General features: G+C 43.0%; 1 protein-coding gene across 1 annotated transcript; it reads left to right on the forward strand.

Annotated features, from left to right (window-relative positions):
• The first annotated feature begins 4,927 nt into the window (after positions 1-4,927).
• LOC121287325 (vimentin-type intermediate filament-associated coiled-coil protein-like) lies at positions 4,928-9,844 on the forward strand. Its single transcript, XM_041205105.1, has 2 exons — positions 4,928-5,219; positions 5,538-9,844. The coding sequence occupies exons 1-2, from the start codon at positions 5,020-5,022 to the stop codon at positions 5,908-5,910; spliced, it is 573 nt and encodes a 190-aa protein (XP_041061039.1). The 5' UTR covers positions 4,928-5,019; the 3' UTR covers positions 5,911-9,844.
• The last annotated feature ends 7,369 nt before the right edge of the window (positions 9,845-17,213 follow it).

A 17,213-nucleotide genomic window follows, 5' to 3' on the forward strand; every position in this document is an offset into this window, starting at 1 on the left:
AAGCAACTTGTAATGTCTTAATAAGAACAGAAGAACTAGGAGCAGGAGTAAGCAATTCAGCCCCTCGAGCCTGCCCCGCCATTCATTACGATCATGGCTGATCTCATTTTGGCCTCAACCCCAATTTCCCGCCCTCTCCCCATAACCGTTCAACCCGTTACTAATTAAAAATCTGTCTATCTCCCCCTTAACTTTATTCAGCGTCCCGGCATCCACTGCACTCTGAGGTAGTGAATTCCACAGATTCACGACCCTTTGAGAAAAGTAATTCCTCATCTCTGATTTAAATCTACAACCCCTTAGCCTAAAACTATGGCATCTCATTCTAGAATGCCCCACAAGGGGAAACATCCGCTCCACGTCTACTTTGTCTATCCCCTTTGGCATCTTATATACCTCAATTAGATCTCCTCTCATCCTTCTAAACTCTAGTGTGTATAGGCTTAAACTACTCAATCTCTCCTCATAAGACCTCCTCTGAACCGCCTCCAATGCAACTACATCCTTCCTCAAGTAAGGCGACCAAAACTGCGCACAGTACTCCAGGAGTATGTTGTTATGTTGTTATTGAACCTGCTATCCTTACTCAGTCCGGCCTACAAGTGACTTTAGTCACACATCATCTTGTGATTGTCTTAAGCCATCATTAAACTGAAGGAATGCTGCACTGTCTTTTTGATGAGATGCTAAACTGAGGGCCTGCCTGTTTTCTGATGCTCCATTAGTTCTTAAGTTCATTGGGATCTTTTACGCCCACTTGAAAGGGCAAATGAAGCCTTGGTTTAAAGCCTCCTCAAAAAGGCAGCACCTCCAATTGTGCAGCACTCCCTCAGTACTGCATTAGAGTGAGCCTTCATTTTTGTGCTCAAGTCCTGGAGTCCAGAACTTTCTGAGTGAGATGCAAGAATGCTATCCACTGAACCACAGCTGACATAACCTCCATCTCTCCCCATAGCCTTGTATCAATCCAAATTATTCCTACTGCCCTACTCTCTCTCCAGAGCCCTCCATAGTAATTAGTTAAGCAGGTAGGTGACTGGTTGGTGAGTTGGTTTCTTGATTTCTGTAAACGCTAGGGCAGCAGTTTAAACTAGGATTGAACAAGAACGGTATTAAATTTATAGCATAACAAGTTAAACTACTTGATATAACCACAAATAATCATTGAATAAAGACTTGAATTAATAGATAAAATAAGGTTAGTCTAAGATATGACAGAGCAAGTTGTGTGTCTGGTCTACAGGATGTGGAAGTTTTTGGATGGCAAAACTGTCCTGAGCAAACACATCTGCAGGAAGTGCCTCCATCTCAAATCTCTGCAGCTGAGTTGTTGAGCTGGAGTGGGAGTTGGGGAGCCTCCAATACAGAAAGGAGGGGAAGGAATTTCTGAACAGTTTTTTTCCCAGAATATAGTCACACCCCAGAATAAAGCAGAGGTTCAGGAAAGGGAAGGTGTGACTGACAGGGAGCAGGATAGCAGAGATTTAGGAGAGGTTAAAGAGGAGATCTTGCAGACACTGGTCCTGTCCAATAGGTTCGATGTACCCGTCAACTGTAAAAGCAAGGAGGACTGCAGGGAGGACAGCCACAATGTCAACAACCCTTCAGGAAAGGAAAATTCCCCAAACTCTCTGCTCTCAGTGAGGATTGACTCCCCATCCAGTAGAAATATTCTTTGCCCATTCACTCTACCAATACATTTCTGGGGGTGTTTAGGTATTCAAAGCTTTCAGTCTCTCAATCGACAACATTCCATTCCTATTCCTTGTTGTTTCTCCTGTTCTGCCCTCACATAGGAATTGTCCTCAGGTAAGAACACAAGCAAAAGGAGTAGGAATGAGTTATACTCCCTCCCTGGCCTGCTCTGCCATTCCATAAAATCATGGTTTAACATCTCCATCACCAGAAAAGCATACCGATGTGGGTAAAGACAAGCTGAGTTAGACAGGAATGGACAGAGAGTTTAACAGTAATAGTGCATCAGAGAGTAAGATCCATGCAAGGAATAATAGTAAAAAAATAAACTTGAAGTCACTTTATCTGAATGCATGGTGCATCCGCAATAAAATAGATGAATTCGTGGCACGAATAGAGATAAATGGTTTAGATCTAATCACCATTGCAGAGACATGGTTACAAGGCGACCAAGGTGGGAAACAAATATTCCAAGGTACACAACATTTCAAAAAGGGAGGCAGAATGGATAAGGAGGAGAGGTAGCCTTGATAATAAAAGATGACATAAGGACGTTAGTGAGAAAAGATCTTGGCTCAGGAAATCAGGAGGTTGAATCAGTGTGGGTGGAGATTAGGAATAACAAGGGTCAGAAAATGCTCGTGGGAGTAGTTTATAGGTTTATAGTTTATAACAGTAGTTAGACCATTGGGCAGAGCATTAAGTAAGAAATTACTGGAGCTTGTAACAAAGGCAATGTAATAATTGTGGAGGACTTTAATCTTCACATAGACTAGGACAATCAAATTGGCAAGAATGGTCTAGAAGATGAGTTTGCAGAATGCTTTCCTGACAGTTTCCTGGAGCAATACATTGTGGAACCGGCTAGGGATGAAGCTATTTTAGATATAGTATTTTGCAATGAGGCATGATTATTTAGAAATGGAATAGTAAAATATCCACTGGGAAATAATGGTCACAATACCATTGAATTCCAAATTAAGTTTGAAAATGACATACTCCAATCACAAACAAGGATCTTATACTTAAATTGGGTAAATAGACTAAAAGTTATGGCAGTAAATAAACAGTGGGAAACATTGAAAGAAACAACTCAAAATGTTCAACAAAAATATATTCCATTTAAAAACAAAAGCTCAGCAAGGAAGTTCGTTCCTTGGCTTACTAAGGAGGTTAGAGATAATAGATTAAAAGAAGAGACTAAAATTGTTGCAAAGTAAGTCTGAGGATTGAGTGTTTTAAAAACCAGCATAGGCTACCAAAAAGTTGATAAAAAGGAAGAAAATAGAAGATGAAAGTAAACTAGCCAGGACTATAAATATAAAAACAGATTTTGAAAACACTCACAAGAATGTAAAAAGGAAGAGAGTAGCTAAATTAAATGTTGATCCCTTAGAAGCAGAGACAGGAGAAATTATGACATAGATTGAGTAAATGGCAGAGACAAATATTTTGTCTATTTTCATAGCAGCAGACACAAGTTACATATTAGAGAATAACCTAGGGACTAACAAGAGTGAGAAAATTAAGGTAATCAGTATCACTTAAAAAAGAGACATGCTATCGAAGCTTTTCGTCTTGCACGCATCAGGACAGCTCACAAGAAATACTAACAGTACAGGGAACATCAGTTCATACTGCATGCGAAGAGAGTGCTGATTGGTTGGCAAGTGGACTCTGATTGGTAGAGGCGTGGCCATTGAGAATGCGGCACAGAACAGTGAACTGCCAAGCTTATATTCAAATTCAAACCAGGCAGGTCAGCTCTGATTGGTAAATGCATTACCATTAGGAATGAACCAGGGAATGGCTGTCTCTCAAGCTTTTGTTAGTTGAAAATGATGCTATGCCTGGACATGTTCCTTCAGTCTGCAAAGGACAGGGCCCTGTGTACGAATATATGTGGCTTCTAGCATGCGGGAGCCACACGCGAGTCTGGTTCATAATCTTAAATTGGTTTTCAGTGTAATTCTTAGCACAAATGTGCCGCAAGTATCAGTGCTAGGGCTTTAGCTATTTACAATCTATATTAATGACTTAGACAAAGAGACAGAGTAATGTATCTAATGTATCTGCTGATGTGCATACCTAGGTGGCCGTGCAAATTGTGAGGCAGAGAGAGAGGCTGCAAAAAGTTATAGATAAGTTAAATGAATGGGCAACAAGGTGACAGTTGGAGGATAATATGGGGAAGTGAGAGGTTGGTTATTCACTTTGATTGTAAAAACAGAAAAACTGAATGTTTTTTAAAAGGTGTGAAACTTGTAAATGTTGATGTTCAGAGAGACTTGGGTGCACTCGTACAAGGAACACAGCAATTTGGCATGCAGGTGCAGCAAGCAATTTAAAAAAATCAAATGGCATGTTGGCCCTTATTGTAAGAGAATTGGAGTACAAGAATCAATAAGTCTTGCTATAATTGTAAAGGCTTTGATGAGACCACACCTGGAATTTTTAAAAAATTCATTAATGGGATGTGGACATCGCTGGCTGCGCTAGCATTTATTGCCCATCCCTAATTGCCCTTGAGAAAGTGGTGGTGAGTTCCTTCTTGAACCGCTACAGTCCATGTGGTGTAGGTACTGTTAGGAAAGGAGCTCCAGGATTTTGAATCAGCAACAGTGAAAGAATGGCAATATATTTCCAAGTCACAATGGTGAGTGACTTAAGAGGGGAACTTGCAGGTGGTGGTGTTACCATCTATCTGCTGCCCTTATCCTTCTTGATCTCATTTTCAAGCACTTGGCCTGTAACCCTGTACAGTACGGTGCTCATCTAAATACTTCTTAAATGTTGTGAGGGTTTCTGCCTCTACCATTCCCTCAGGTGTGTGTTCCAGATTCCAACCACCCTCTGGGTGAAAAATTTTTTCCTCAAATCCCCTGTAAACTTGCTACCCCTTATCTTAAATCTATGCCTGCTTGTTATTGGCACCTCTGCTAAGGGGAAATTTTTCTTCCTATTTATGCCCCTCATAATTTTGTATACCTCTATCAGGTCCCCCCTCAGCCTTCTCTGCTCCAAGGAAAACAACCCCAGTCTATCCAGTCTCTCTTCATAGCTGAAACGCTCCAGCCCAGGCAACATCCTGGTGAAGCTCCTCTGCACACTCTCCAGTGCAATTACATTTTTCCTAATAGTGTGGGGTGGGGGGGGAGGAGAGGGAGGGCATGCGCATTGGAGCGGCCGGGAAGTGGACCAGAGAACGCATGCGCACTGGGCCGGCCACGGACGGCCAGCGCATGTGCAGAAGCCGGTGCTGGTTCGGGCCTCGGGATCGGGTACCGGGGCTTCCGCCTTGGAGAACGCTGACCGTGGGCTCCGATGCGCAGGATGTCGGTGCTGAGCCCGGTGCAGATTAAAGAGGCAAACGCGCACCTGGCGGCTGTCCACCTCCGGGTGACGGAGCTGGAGCGGCGGCTGGAGGCGGCCGAGCGGACGGTGCGGGAACAGGCCGAGCGGCTGATGGGCAAAGACCGGGAGCTGCAGGCCGCCATCCGGGAGCTGACCCTACGCAAGGACCGGTCAGCACGCAGCCTGGAGCGGGGGCGCGTACATAGGGGAAGGGTCTACAGTCGCGTGCATGCGCAAAATCAGCCTTGGGCTCGCAATGTCGGGAATGGTGGTGGAGATGGGGATTGGGTGGGGTTTGGGGGCGGGGAAGGAGGGGATTGGGTGAGGGGATGAATTGGGAGGGTGGAGGAGTAGATGGGGGAATTGAGGGTGGAGAAGTTGTGGGGAGGAGGATGCAGGGGATGAGGAGGAAAGGGGGAAAATGGAGGAGGGGCTGTGCATGTTGTTTGTGCCTGAACTGATATTTCTCCATTGCTGTTGTTCTTCAGGGAGATGGTGGACGTGCAGGAGAAACTGCAGGATTGTGAAGGGACAGTGCAGAGGCTGCAGACAGTGATGAAGGAGAAGGACAGTGTGATCGCCCAGCTCAGACACCGCAGTCAGCTGCTGGATAAAATCACTTGCAGCCGGCCCCTCCTTGATAACCTGTTATCATATATGGCTGAGGCTGAACGCTCACAGAGTGTCCACATCTCGCACCTTGACTCTCACCCTGGCTTCCCTGACCTCCATGCACACTCCCTCCTCTTGGGAACCAATGGGTTAATGAACACCTGCCTCAGTGACCGCAATTTCTCTGTCAGTGAGGATGATATGGAGGAGCCAGGTCAAGACGATGCAATCTTTGGTACCACGGTTTAAGTCTCTGCATCCAGAGGTCTGACCCTCTCCTGCTGAGAGATGTTGAGAAGAGTCCACAAGTGCCTGTCGTTTCTGCAGAGCTGCAAATCACCACACCGACACCTATGAATACCAAACCATCAGTGACATTAGTTAAAAGAAGTGGAAACCAGAAGCACTCCTAAACTGTGTGTCCATTTTCTGTACTTACTGACACTACATTCCAAAGATTCTGGGGATTTTTTCACTCTTTAACTTGGAACTGAAGGGTTATTTCACTGAATGTAAAAAAAGCAGACTGTGACAATGTTTATCAATCCCTTGGTGCAGTTATGAACAATGGTGTTGGGTTATGGCTGGGTTTAGTTAAATGAAAGCTTTATTCCGAAAGGCTGGGAGAAGAGTTCAGGAGGAGCTGGGTAACAACCTTCTTGTAGGCAAAGCACAAAAAGGAAACTCCAGCCTCTTCTCTCGAGGCTTCTCCCAACTTTTGAAGCTGTAGAAAAGAATAGGATCATGTCACCAGAGTAATAAAAGTGGGGATTGTTCCCAAAGCTTTTGGAGTTTAGTTAGGTGCATTGAGTGTTTGGAAAGGTGAAAGTTACAATACTATGACAGCCAATTCCATTTTAGAGCCCAATCATTCACCAGGTACACCAGCCTGGAACATAATGACGGAGTAATAAAAGTTCCTGCGATCTGAGTTTTAATCCAGCTCAGGTTGGATAAGGTCCCTGATCTCTGTGGGTATTGTGCAACATCCCCGTTAACAGAGCTGCCTGAATTGTAAATGCTTGTTATAGCTTTCATGTCCAGAGATTGTGTTTATTCACAACACAAAACTACCTAGCCCGCGAACACACTATATCCATCAGTGTGAGAGTCAAGATCTGGGAATGTGGAGATTGGGAACTTCATTCTGGGACAGTGGTGAGTGTTGAACAAAGGACCTTTTCAGGCTTTGTACTTCACCATTTCTGAATTCTTCCTGTGTCCTGATACTGCCCACAACAGTAGTGACTGCAAGGTGCAGTGGAATCCATCCCTGACTAAACTCATCTGTTAGGTCCATCCTTTGCCCGCCTTCAAGAATTCAAACTTCTGTGTTTTTTTTTTTCTCCAGAGTTAACCTAGTGCTCATGATATTGACCTGGAATATCATGAGATGTTGGCCTGGAATTTGCTCCACTGCTGTTCTACCACTGCCACTTTGCCGGAGGTGCAGGCGGCTCTGGTGTCTGTGTGTGTGAACAGGTCTTACAGCAAAGATATGGCAGTAGAGGAAGAGATTCCTGGCCATTGAGTTAAGAACACCGATTGGCTCTACTTTAATCATCTAATCTCCTCAGTGAGGAACAGGAAAGCTGCAAACATTCGAAGAGTGACAAAGAAAAGACCCACTGGATCATCGAGCCTGTCCCAAAGAGTTGTGATGCCTTGTGCACCCCATATTAAAAACGGGGAGAATAATCTTTGTTACCGAAGAAGTTCCTGCAATAGTTGTACCCTGCTTCAAACTCTGCCATAACCCAGAGCAATGTTCACCATTATTACTGTCCATTGTTTTTGTGTATGTTTCCTCAGATCTTAGTGTCTTCACTCTCTAATTGACCACTGTATGCTCTTACACAGCATGCAGGCTAGGGATTAACCCCCTGTGGGTATGATGACTCTGTCCTGGGAGCATGACAATGGGCAGCTAGGGAGTGAGTCTTGTCCTGGGAGCACAGTTCAGCTGTGATGTTCAGTCTACATTAGAACAGTGACTACATACATTTACTGTAAAGCATTTTGGGACATCCTAAGTTGTGAAAAGCACTATGGAAATGCAAGTTCGTTCTTCCTTTTAGTGCTGAACTGAGCTGGCTACCAGGAGGCTCGCAGCAATAACCAGGTCAGCCATCCCCTCCAATATTCACTTCAAAACTGGCTTGGGTCAGGAGCGTATCCTCCTCTGTTCTGTGTTGTATTGTTACATTATGTACAAAATGCGTTTTTTGCCACACTCAGCAAATATGAATTTAATTTCCCTGAAAGTAAGATTTGCACTTTATTCCATTGGGTTTGCACAGCAGTGACCTGAAGTCTGGCTGAACATGCAGTCTTCCTCCTTATCAGACCTTCAGTGACTCATACATAGATGTGAATTTGGGAATTGTTAATGCAGGTTTGGGAGTTAGATTGTCAGAGGTTACTGAGCTATGCAATTGTTTAGCAGAAAGCACACTCATTTCATTGGATCCATCAGTCCTGTAGTCCTTATCTGATGTGTCATGGGACTGAAGATGTCCTTATCTGCACCAACTGAGACCTCATCTGTCCATACTGACAAACCAGCCCAACTGTATCTTAAAGGGAAATGAACAAGTTAATAACAGCAACGTGTGTTGTATTTGCAGCATACAGTATCTGAACTCTGGCACTCAACCCAGCCAGGAACTCAGTCCTATTTATAGTTTATGTTTGTTGCTTTATCCAGTTTGAACAGTTGCTGTCTCATTAACTTATAAATCCTAAATCACAACAGCTGATATGAGCCAGTAGTGATCCGGGAACAAATGGAAATGGCAGTATGTGGGCCAGACTCCTTGCAGCCTTGAATGTAGTACCTGGTGACTGATTTCTGGTAAAGTACTCCACATTATCACCTGATGGTGTCATGGTGAAGTTGACAATAGGCACAGACTGTTGGTGTGCCCCAGCTATTTGAATCGCAATGTGCAAGGGGAGGGGAGGTCCTTTATATATTCTCTGGGTTCAATGACCAGTCACTCTTTTTGCTCTTGTGCTCTGCGAGCCCCTTGATAAACTTGTAATCATTCCCTGGTCTGTATATAAATTATTCCTTAAAATGCATTATTGTCTGATTGCTCCTAGAGCTAAGTTATTGTCTATTGAGTAATCACTCTCTGCCAGCCATTATCCTGTGTAATCACTTGATATTTGTTATTCTGTATGTACTCACTCTCATAACCATTATTCTGTGTGTAATCACTCTCACCCATTATTATGTCTAATCACTCTCTGATATCCATTACTCTGTTAATTACTCCCTGGTGTCCATTATTCTCTGTAATCACTTCTGATATCTATTCTGTGTAATCATTTTGGTGTCCATATGTCTCTATAATCATTTCTCTGTCTATTCTGTGTGTAATCTTCTGGATGATGGCTATTTTCGAACATCCAAAAGAATTCTTTGTGTAGTCACTGTGTATACCAATCTCAATATAATCACTCGAGGCAAACTAATGTTCATGTCATCACTCCTAAACCATTATTTTCCACATATTCAAAATCCAGCTTATAATTTTCCATATATCTACATAATGCTAGAATGTCATTATCATGCTGGAACTCTATTTAGTAATTTACTTCTCCAGTTCTCTTAGTAGTTTAAGGATGTTTGTTACAAATTACATGGGTGGAAGTTACAAGGCAGTTGACCACCTTGACTTACAAGTTCAAGCAACAGTGAGCTTTCAAAGTAAATCTTGAGCTCATTTGGCAAGTTCTTTGAACCCAGAGGTTGGCGAGAGATGGATCTGACTCTGAGGACTTTGTTGCATCATTGCCCATTTCTCATTCAATATTCATGTTGCTGATTTAGCTTTGTAACTACACTGTATATTACCTGACTTCAGCAATGCAGGTAGGAAACCATTCTGATGTACGTACTGAAAATGATAACATGGTTTTGAGGGGAAGGCACTCTTGATTTTGCTTGTAGATTACAGGAATATGTCCAGTACTAGGTTATTTATTTTCCCTTAAAATATATATTTTTTAGAGGGATTTGGGACTGAGATGTGATGTTCCTTGTTTGAAAGTTACTGGGTGAATGTACCACAACTCGCTCAGGGCTAATATTTTACATATTTACAGTTTTTGATCAATGTTTGTAGACACAAATCTGATAAATTGGTGCCTTTTATAAAACTGTGCAATAACTTTATAAGCAGTTTGTGTTTAATCTGTGTGCAATGATCCTGAAGAGTTTTTGCTGCCAGCTCAAGCGATGATTGTGGTTGGTAATTCTCAGTGGGGACTTTGGAACCTGATCCTGCCTTCATCTGACCTCCTGTATATTGAGATCAACAATGCAATTTTTCAAAAGGCCCTGTGAATATTCAGTTTTCAACCTATATCCAGGACAAATTCTCTAAATGGAATGAGGAAAATGGAAGCTAAGGCAGCTAACTGTTCTATGCCACATGGCAGTGCCTGTCAGTTGTCAATGCTAGAGAGAAAGGGGAACCTTCTACTGTAATGTTAAGACATAACGCAGCAACAGCAATGTCAGAGATGTGGAAAGAAGCAACTGCCTGTACCAGCTCTTTGTCAAAACCCCTCATAACTTTGAACACCTTTATTAAATCCCTCCTTAACCACAGAATGCTCTCAAGGGAACAGCCCCAGTTTCTGCACAAAACTGAAGACCCACATCCCTGGTACCATTCTAATAAATCTCCCCTGCACCCTCTCCAAGGTTTTGATCTCTCTTTTCATAAATCTTAGAAGTAGAAATGATTTCAAGCCTCCCTGATGGGCAGTGGATAAAGGCAGAGCCTGCTGTTTGATTTGAACCAGAAGAGTAGTAGGTTCAAATCCCTCTCTGACCCTTAGCAGATAGCCTAAGCTGATACATTATCGCTACCAGGGCAGCACTATTATGTCAGGGGATGTCCTTGGTGGTTCAGGTGGTTGTTGGCCACCCCATGGCTCTAAATGAAGAAGAATAAGGAGTTCTGGTATTCTGGCCAATATTCCTCCTTCCATTGCCACTAATAGGTGGTTAATTCTTCATTCCTTTCACTGCTGTTTGAGAGGCTCTGACAGTCTGGTCAATCACTGGTATCCATCAGACTAGTCTGTGACTCCCTGAAATAATTTGGTGAAAATCCTGGAACTCCCTCCGGGTAACAGCACTATGGTCATACCTACACCACATGGACTGCAGCGGTTCAAGAAGGCAGCTCACCACCACCAAAGGCAATTAGGCATAGGCAATAAATGCTGGCCTAGCCAATGACGCCCACATCCTGTGAAGGAATAAATAATCTTTTTCTCTTATGGCTGTCGATTTCCCTCGACATGTCAATTTATGGGGTGGTGGAAACTCCCGTAGAATATCTGTATCTTCGGCTGTGTGTCATTTAATCTCTGAAGGTGGATCAAGTTAAATCAGGTCAATTTAAATTTGCTTAGTTACAAAAATAAGGAACATGCATCTGCCACCCCACTACAAAGGCCCATTAGTTGTAAACACATGAACTCTCCTCAGCCAGGCCAGGAGCTCTCAAAAAAGCTTTGCCAAAAAGGTAGGTTTTAAGAACAACTTAAGGGAACAGGAAGAAGTGATGAGGTTTAGTGAGAGAATTCCAGGCTTTGGCAGGTGAAGGCATGGTCACCAATGGTGTAGAGATTAAAACGGTGGATGCTCGAGGCCAGGTCTGGGCAGACATCTCAGAGGGTTGTAAGGCTGGATGACGTTCCAAAGATCGAAGAGGGTGAGGCCATGGAGGATTTTGAAACCAAGGCTGAGAATTTTAAAATTGAGGTGTTGCTGGACGGGGAGCCTACTATATAATCCGGTGAACATGGGTAATGGGTGAACGAGTTAAGGTTATGGGCAGCAGAATTTTGGATGTGCTGAAGTTTATGGAGGGTGGGAAAATGGAAGGTAGGAGTGTTCAAATGGTCAAGCTAAAGGGTAAAAAAAATGCATGGATTAGCTGTTCAGCAACAGACCACAGAATTGTTATAGCGCAGAAGGAAACCATTTGGCCCATCGTGTCTGCACCGGCTCACGGAATGAGCAATTCCATCATTGCCATTCGCCCACCTTCTACCCAGTACCATGCACATTCTCCCCCTTCAGATAACAGCTTAATTCCCTTTTGAATGCTTCGACTGAACTTGCCTCCACCACACTCAGGCAGCGCATTCCAAACCTTAACCACTTGCTGCATGAAAATTTTTCCTTGTGTTGCTTTTGCTTTTACCAATTTCTTTCAAATCTGTGCCCCCTCATTCTAGATTCTTTCACAAGTGGGAACAGTTTCTCCCTATTTACACTGTCCAGACCCCTCATGATTTTAAATGCCTCTGTCAAATCTCCTCTCTGCCTTCTCTTCAAGGAAAACAGTCCTAACTTCTCCAATCTGTCTTCATAACTTAAGTTCCTCATTCCTGGAACCATTCTTGTGAATTTTTTCTGCATTCTCTCCAACGCCTTCACATTCTTCCTAGAACTGGATGCAATACTCCAGTTGAGGCTGAACCGGTGTCTTATACGAGTTCAGCATAACTTCCTTGCTCTTGTACTCTGCCCCATTAATAAATTAATAGGATACGGTGTGCCTTATTAACCGCTCCCTCAACCTGTCCTGCCACCTTCAATGACTTATGCACATAAACATCCAGGTCCCTCTGTTCCTGCACCTCCTTTAGAGTTGCATCCTTTATTTTGTACTGTCTCTCCATGTTCTTCCTACCAAAATGAATCACTTCACACTTCTCTGCATTGAACACCATCTGCCCACCTGTCTGCCCATTCCACCAACTTGTCTATGTCTTTTTGAAATTCTACACTATTGTCCTTAGCTCACAGTGCTTTCAAATTTTGTATCATCTGCAAACTTTGAAATTGTGTCCTGTACACCAAGGTCTAGATTATTAATATATATCAGGAACTCCACTACAAACCTCCCTCCAGCCTGGAAAACATCCATTAACCACTATTTGCTGTTTCCTGTCACACAGTCAATTCCACATCTATGTTGCTATTGTCCCTTTTATTCCATGCACTATAACTTTGCTCACAAGCCTGTTGAGTGGCACTATATCAAACACCTTTTGGAAGTCCATGTACACCACATCAATTGCAATGCACTCATCAACCATCTCTATTACCACTTAAAAAAAAGTTCCAGCAAGTTAGTTAAACATGATTTTCCCTTACGAAATCCATGTTAGCTGTAATTAACCCACTGGTGTAAGTATTAATATTGGCCCAAATTACTGTTTCTAGAAGCTTCCCCATCACCAATGTTTGACTGGCCTATAATTGTTGGGCTTATCTTTACACCCTTTTTTCGAACAAGGGTGCAATGTTTTCAATGCTCCAGTCCTCTGGTACTACCCCCAAGGCTAAAGAAAACTGAAAAATTATGACCAGTGTCTCTGCAATTTCCACTCTCACTCCCTCACTATCCTTGGATGCAGTTTATCCAATCCTAGTGCCTTATCAACTTTAAGTACAGACAGCCTATCCAATACCACCGCCTTATCAATTTTAAACACTTTGAGTGTCTGAATTAACTCCTCTTTCACCATGGGCTGGGTGGCATCTTCTTCCTTGGTTAAGACTGATGCAAAGCATTTGTTTAACATCTCAGCTTTGCCCTTCACCTCCATGTGTAAATCCCCTTTTTGGTCCCTAATCAGCCCCACACCTCCTTTTACCACTCTTCTACTATTTATATGCCTATAGAAGACTTTGGGATTCCCTTTTATGTTAGCTGACGGTATCTTTTCATACTCCCTCTTTGCTTTTCTTGTTTGCTTTTTCACCTCCCCTCTGAGCCTTCTATATTCATCCTGGCTCTCAATTGTATGTTCTACCTGACATCTGTCATAAGAACACGTTTTCTCCTTTATCTTAATTTCTATCTATTTTGTCATCCAAGGAGCTCTGGCCTTGTTTAGCCTCCCTTTCCTTTTTGAAGAATATACCTTGACTGTGCCTGAAATACCTCTTCTTTGAAGGTTCAACTTCCCGCTTCCTGCCAACCTTTGATTCCAAAATATTTGGCCCAGGTGTGTTCTTAGCCCATTGAAGTTAACTTTCCGTCAGTTAATTATTCTTACTCTGGATTGCTCTTTGTCCATAGTCAGCCTAAGCCTTATGATACAATGATCACCGTCCCTAAATGTTCTCCTGACATTTGATCCACTTGGTGGTTCTCACACCCCTGCCAAGTTAGTTTAAACTCTTCCTGATAGGAGTATAAAATGCTTCGCAAGAAACTAAGTCCTGGCTATGTTTAGGTGCAACCTGTCCAACCTATAGAGGTCCCATGTTCCCCAGATCTGGCCCCAATGTCCAAAGATTCTAAAGCCCTCTTTCCTGCATCATCTTCCCAGCCACACATTCATCTGTTTTACCCTCCTATATCTATACTCCCTTGTGTGGGGCACTGGGAGTAATCCAGAGATTACTACTTTTGAGGTCCTGCTCGTTAATTTCCTAACTAGCTCCCTAAATTCTGACTGCAGGACCACATCCCTCTTTGTGCCTATGTCATTTGTACCAATGTGGACCACAACTGCTGGCTATTCACCCTCCCTGCTCTGGGTGCTCTGGAGCTGCTCAGTAACCTCCTTGACTCTGACACCAGGGAGGCAACACACCATTCTAAAAAACCTATCTATTCCCCTAACTATTGAATCACCTGTCAATATTGCTGTTCCAGTCTTCCTTGTACCCTCATGTACAGCTGAGCCACCCGTGGTACCATGGGCTTGGCTCTGGCTGCACTCCCCATGGGGACCATCACGCTCATCAGTATTCAGAATTGAATACTGGTTGAAGAGTGGGATACATGCAGGAGACTCCTACACTTCCTGCCTGGTGGTCACCCATCCCTTTTCTTTCTGCACGCTCTTAAGCTGTGGGATGATCAAATCTATAAACCTGCTATCCATGTAGCTCTCAGCCTCACGGATGCATCACAGTGATGCCAGCTGCTCCTCAAGTTCTGAAACCCAGAGCTCAAGCTGCTGTAAATTAAGCACTTCCTGCACAAACGGTTATCGAGGACATGGGAAGTGTCCTAAAGTTGTCACATAGTACAGGAGATTTACTCTTGAGGATGAAGCAGTCTTGCCATTCTTTAATTTATTAGTTAAACTTGTTACTTGGAGAGGATATGGAGTCACATATTCAGTAGGTTCTGAAGATCTTTGTGGATTGACAATTCTGGGTTGTCTTCAAAGTGATGATACTCTTTCAGCATTTCTACCATCCTGCACACATCAGGATTTGGCATATCAGACAGGACTGGGAGTCATTGTACAGACGTTGATTTCAGGGTACCACTGATTATTCACTTATTCACATTGATATGTTGAGTACAGTGTCCAAGCGTTTTGTGTGCCTGCTGTCTGCTCACACAAAGCAGAATGCAGTTTGACAAGGTTATTCAGGGTTACATAACCAAAGTGGTTAGGTGGAGTTAATATATTGTACTTGACCTAAATAAATAGTGGAACTCAAGGAATTGAATAGTTTGTTCCTGTTCTTATGAATACGCAAGGAAATGGGCTGAGAAAACCAAGTGATACAGAATGCAAGAGACTGTATTCATGAGTGATTAGTAACAATGCTGAATGAAGGTAGTAATCAGATTTTGCTCACAAAAAAGCAACAGCTCTCAGGAAAAGCCAACAGCTCCCTGTACTCCCAGGAAAATCCAAAAGCTCCCAGCATTCCCAAGCAGTCACCCATCCCAATTCTAATCAGGTGTGACTTTCAAGATCAGATTTGATTGGGTTTTTTTTAAATTAGAATTTCTCAATATTAAACATGGAATATTACTTTGTACCAGACAATTCCTTTACTAGATTTTAGTTACAAAATTTAAAGTTATTGCTAAAGACATCAATGCTTTTTGCCTTAACTGCCCCCAGTAGTCGTGAGTTCCACATTCTAACCACACATTGGCTAAATAAGCTCCTCCTGAGTTCCCTATTGGGTTTATTGGTGACTATCTTTTCTAGGTGTTAACCATTGCTCTTCTTGCCTCTGAGGCAGAAGGTCCATGGGTTCAAGTTCCACTCTGTTCCAGGGTGGCCGAGTTGTACTACTGATGATAGAATTAATCTGCAGACACTTCTTGGATGGAAGTATTAAGTTTATTTACAATGTACTCAGCAGCAACTACATGTGTGCTTTCAACTCCAACTCTATCTCTACACTAACTTGGAGGTAGCCTGCGCTACTCTCCTATTGGTTACTACAGATCATGTGATGTTCTCTAACAAGTATTATTCTTAAAGCTACATTACACACTAAATAAAACTATAGCTACTACTAAACTTGAGCATAAAAATCAAGGCTGACAATTCAGCACTGAGTACCGATGCACTGTTGTCGTTCCAGACTTCTGGATTAGATGTTAAACCCCATCAGCCACCTCAGGTGGGCATAAAAGTTTCCATGGCACTATTTTGAAGAAGAGCAGGGGAGTTCTCCCTGGTGTCCAGGTCAAAATTTGTCCCTCAATCAACATCACAAGCACAAATTATCTGATCATTATCACATTCCTGTTTGTGGGAACTTGCAGCGCACAAATTGGCTACTACATTTAAGGGACTTGTGACAGGGTCTGATTTATATTTTCACAAACTGACACTCAGTGATATCAAGGTATCAGCGTGATACAATTACACACTGTTGATCAAAAGGGAGAAAAGCTACATGGAAACCATTTGAAAAGACCAGTGTATAGGATGACCAGGCACACCCAGGAATGAATTCTGGAGAGTGAACCCCACCACAATGAGTGATCCAGGATGTGACTTGCATCCCAGAAGAGACATCTACCACCATGAGTGACTCCCACTCCTGAACGTAACCATGCTCCATCTCTCTAACAGTCACTTCCTCCCCATGACCCCATTTCCACTGGTCATTGTCCCTCCTCCTGCCAATCCCACTGGATCATAAATCAGGAAACATTTTGGGAGTGGCAGCATAGTGGTTATGTTATTGGATTAGTAATCAAGATACCTGGATAAGTAATCTGGATCCATGGGCAGAATTTATCATTTCCCCACTGGCAGATTTGTAGTTTGACCATAAAATTTCTTGGATGGCCTTTCTGCCAGGCTTCTGCTCGCCCTGACCTCGCTTCAATTTTACGGCATATGAGGGAACTAAGACCTCAAACTGTGTATTTTTTAAAATATATATAGATATCCACATGGCTATTTCTAAAATTTAAAAACTGGACAAAGGCCTTTCAAAATGGCTGAATCTATGTCAGTCTGTGACTACTGAACAAAAGGGGCTACCTGGCAGTATCGTAGAAACTTGCACATCTTTATCCCTGAAGAGCCATTAACAACCCACTGTGGGCTGCATATACCAAATTCAAAGAGAACTGCACAAAGGCCATCTGCATTTCATAACCCAGGCTGGCCAATAGGAGTCTGCTCATCTGCTAAGACAAAGGGCCCTGCAGCCTTCCTTTAAATTCCTAATGGTTGAGATATTTAACAATCTTGGGGACCCAGACAAGTGATACAAGTCCTTTACC

The sequence above is a fragment of the Carcharodon carcharias genome, chromosome 14, assembly GCF_017639515.1.
Source record: "Carcharodon carcharias isolate sCarCar2 chromosome 14, sCarCar2.pri, whole genome shotgun sequence".
Classification (NCBI taxonomy): Eukaryota; Metazoa; Chordata; class Chondrichthyes; order Lamniformes; family Lamnidae; genus Carcharodon; species Carcharodon carcharias.

What these genes read in the sequence shown, in the direction of transcription:
- LOC121287325 (XM_041205105.1), top strand. Translation starts at nt 5,020, where the DNA reads ATGCGCAGGATGTCGGTGCTGAGCCCGGTGCAGATTAAAGAGGCAAAC. An exon ending in CTGACCCTACGCAAGGACCG is followed by an intron (nt 5,220 to 5,537) that starts GTCAGCACGCAG and finishes GTTGTTCTTCAG; the next exon opens with GGAGATGGTGGACGTGCAGG.